Source organism: Merops nubicus, unplaced genomic scaffold, assembly GCF_000691845.1.
Source record: "Merops nubicus isolate BGI_N331 unplaced genomic scaffold, ASM69184v1 scaffold48291, whole genome shotgun sequence".
NCBI lineage: Eukaryota > Metazoa > Chordata > Aves > Coraciiformes > Meropidae > Merops > Merops nubicus.
Genome location: NW_008591256.1, coordinates 7984 through 10248, shown reverse-complemented (window position 1 = coordinate 10248; position 2265 = coordinate 7984). Strand labels below are relative to the sequence as shown.

The 2265-nt window shown below is 58.6% G+C and overlaps 1 protein-coding gene across 1 annotated transcript in view; it reads right to left on the bottom strand.

The window, feature by feature from the left end:
* The window catches only part of DDB1 (damage-specific DNA binding protein 1, 127kDa), a gene marked incomplete at both ends in the record, with an annotated part of 12419 nt that overhangs the window by 2277 nt on the left and 7877 nt on the right, over window positions 1-2265 (bottom strand). Inside the window, 4 exons of the mRNA XM_008950181.1 lie at window positions 82-205; window positions 765-876; window positions 1017-1112; window positions 1743-1950. Coding sequence (XP_008948429.1) covers window positions 82-205; window positions 765-876; window positions 1017-1112; window positions 1743-1950 — 540 coding nt within the window. The remainder of the gene's footprint in view (window positions 1-81; window positions 206-764; window positions 877-1016; window positions 1113-1742; window positions 1951-2265) is intronic.

Here is a 2265-nt window from a genome sequence, read left to right as displayed (position 1 = left end):
AGATGATCCCGAGAGCTCCCTCCCACCCCCACCCTGCTGTGAGTCTGTGGCTGGGGCACAGGCAGTGTTTGGGGGTGGTACCTTCAAAGGTGTGCTGGTCTATGATGAGCAGGTTGTGCACCTCCACCTCCTCTCCAAAGGAGGTCTCGTGGGGTGCTGTGCTGCTGGAGAACAGCTTGCTGGTGCTCACACTGCTGGACAGGGCCTAGGGGAGTAAAATCAGTCACATCCTCCTGCTGCTCAGCACCCTCACGCTGCTCCACGGGGGTTGAGGCAACCAAGGACCAGCAGAGTGAGCAGAGAGGTGGTGAAGGAAGGAGCTCCTTGGGGCTGAGTCCAGGGACAGGCTCCCTGCAGCAGCAGAGACCTGTGACATGGACAGCAGAGGCAGCACTGCTGAGCAACAGCCTCAGCAGAGGATTTCTGCTGCTCTGTTGTGTTTCCATCAGTGTTGTGGTTTCCACCAGAGCTACTGGCTCTGTGCTGGCATCCCTGGGAGGAGGAAATCACCCAAAAGCAAACAGAAAACTTTATGGGAGGCTGCAGAGCAGTGCCCAAAGCAAAAGTGATCAGATTGAGCTGTCAGAGAGCAGCACAGAGAGCCCTGGTCACCATCAGGAGAAGATCCCAGGCTGCCAAAGCACCTCAACACGTGGAGCTTTGGAAGAACCAACTGCCAGGGAAAATCTGCATCACCATTTGGGCTGAGGAGGACGACTCCTAGAGAGCAGAGCTCTGGGATCACCTGGGAGCTCCCCCCTCACCTGGGTGCTGGCACTGGGTCTGAGGGCAGTGGTGCCCCCACTGGCATCCTGCACCTCGATGCGACTGGTGAGGACGCCGAAACACTGAGACACCTCCTGGTAGCAGATCTTCCTGGGGGGCAGAGAGAGCTGGGTGGGCAGGAGGGCCAGGAGAGGCCACCCTGAGGAGGCTCTGGAGAGAAGAAGAGCTCCTGGTTCACCCAGCCTGCCCTCAGCAGCCTGGGGATGGAGCCCTCCTCCTGCTCTGCTCACCTGGGGGACTCGTAGAGGGGAACTGTTCGGATGTGCAGCTTCTGGATCTCATCAATGGTGCCAATGGTCAGGGTGCTGTTGTTGGCCAAGGCCAAGCTGGATGGGGGGGAAAAAAAACCACCCTGAGCCATGGTGGGAGTCCCAGCAAGAAGCTCCCTTTCCTCCACACCCTCAAAACTGCTGGTGTCAGGATGGTGTTTGGTGGTCCTGACAGAGTCAGGCTGGTTTGGGTGGGAAGGGACCTTTGGGAGTCATCAAGTCAGGGAGGGACCTTCAGAAGTCATCAAGTCAGGGAAGGACCTTCAGAAGTCATCAAGTCAGGGAGGGACCTTTAGAAGTCATCAAGTCAGGGAAGGACCTTTAGAAGTCACCAAGTCAGGGAGGGACCTTCAGAAGTCACCAAGTCAGGGAAGGACCTTCAGAAGTCACCAAGTCAGGGAGGGACCTTCAGAAGTCACCAAGTCAGGGAAGGACCTTTAGAAGTCACCAAGTCAGGGAAGGACCTTCAGAAGTCATCAAGTCAGGGACATCCCCAACTAGAGAAAGGTGCTCAGAGCTCCATCCAACCTCCCCTGGGATGGTTCCAGGGATGGGGCAGCGACCACCTCTCTGGGCAGCCTGGCCCAGGGGCTCACCCCCCTCAGCATCCAACATTTCTCCCTTCTCTCCAGCCTCCACCTCTCTCTTTGAGGTCCCAACGACTCCCCTGGCAGTTTCCAGGCTCACCTGTCGGGGTACCCATCCGAGTTGAGGGGACACATGTAGTTCACCTCCTTGAGGTTGACGTTGGAGAAGACCAGCTTGTGGTTGCTGCTGTAGATGACGGTGGGGCGGTCGGAGCAAGCGAAGACGTTGGTGGTGGAGAGGGAACGGAAGGTCCTCAGCACCGTGGGCTGGGTCCCCAGGGTCACCTTCTTCCTGTCGCTCAGCAGCCCTGCAGAGGGGCACCGGGGTTGGCATCTGCCACCAAGGGAGCTCGCCAAGGGCAGGATGGCAGAGGGCAACACGGCCGTGGTACCCTGGGATGAAAGGAGGGTGGGTGAAGCTGCCTGATTTTTAGAGAATGGTGGAAACGTGCTGGTTGGAAGAGATGGTTGAGGTCATGGAGTCTAACTGTCACCACAGCACTGCCAGGTGACCACTGCCCCGTGTCCCTCACCCCACATCTCCACGGCTTGGAAACCCCTCCAGGGGTGGGGACTCCACCACTGCCCTGGGCAGCCCGGCACAGCCCTGGGCAACCCTCCCT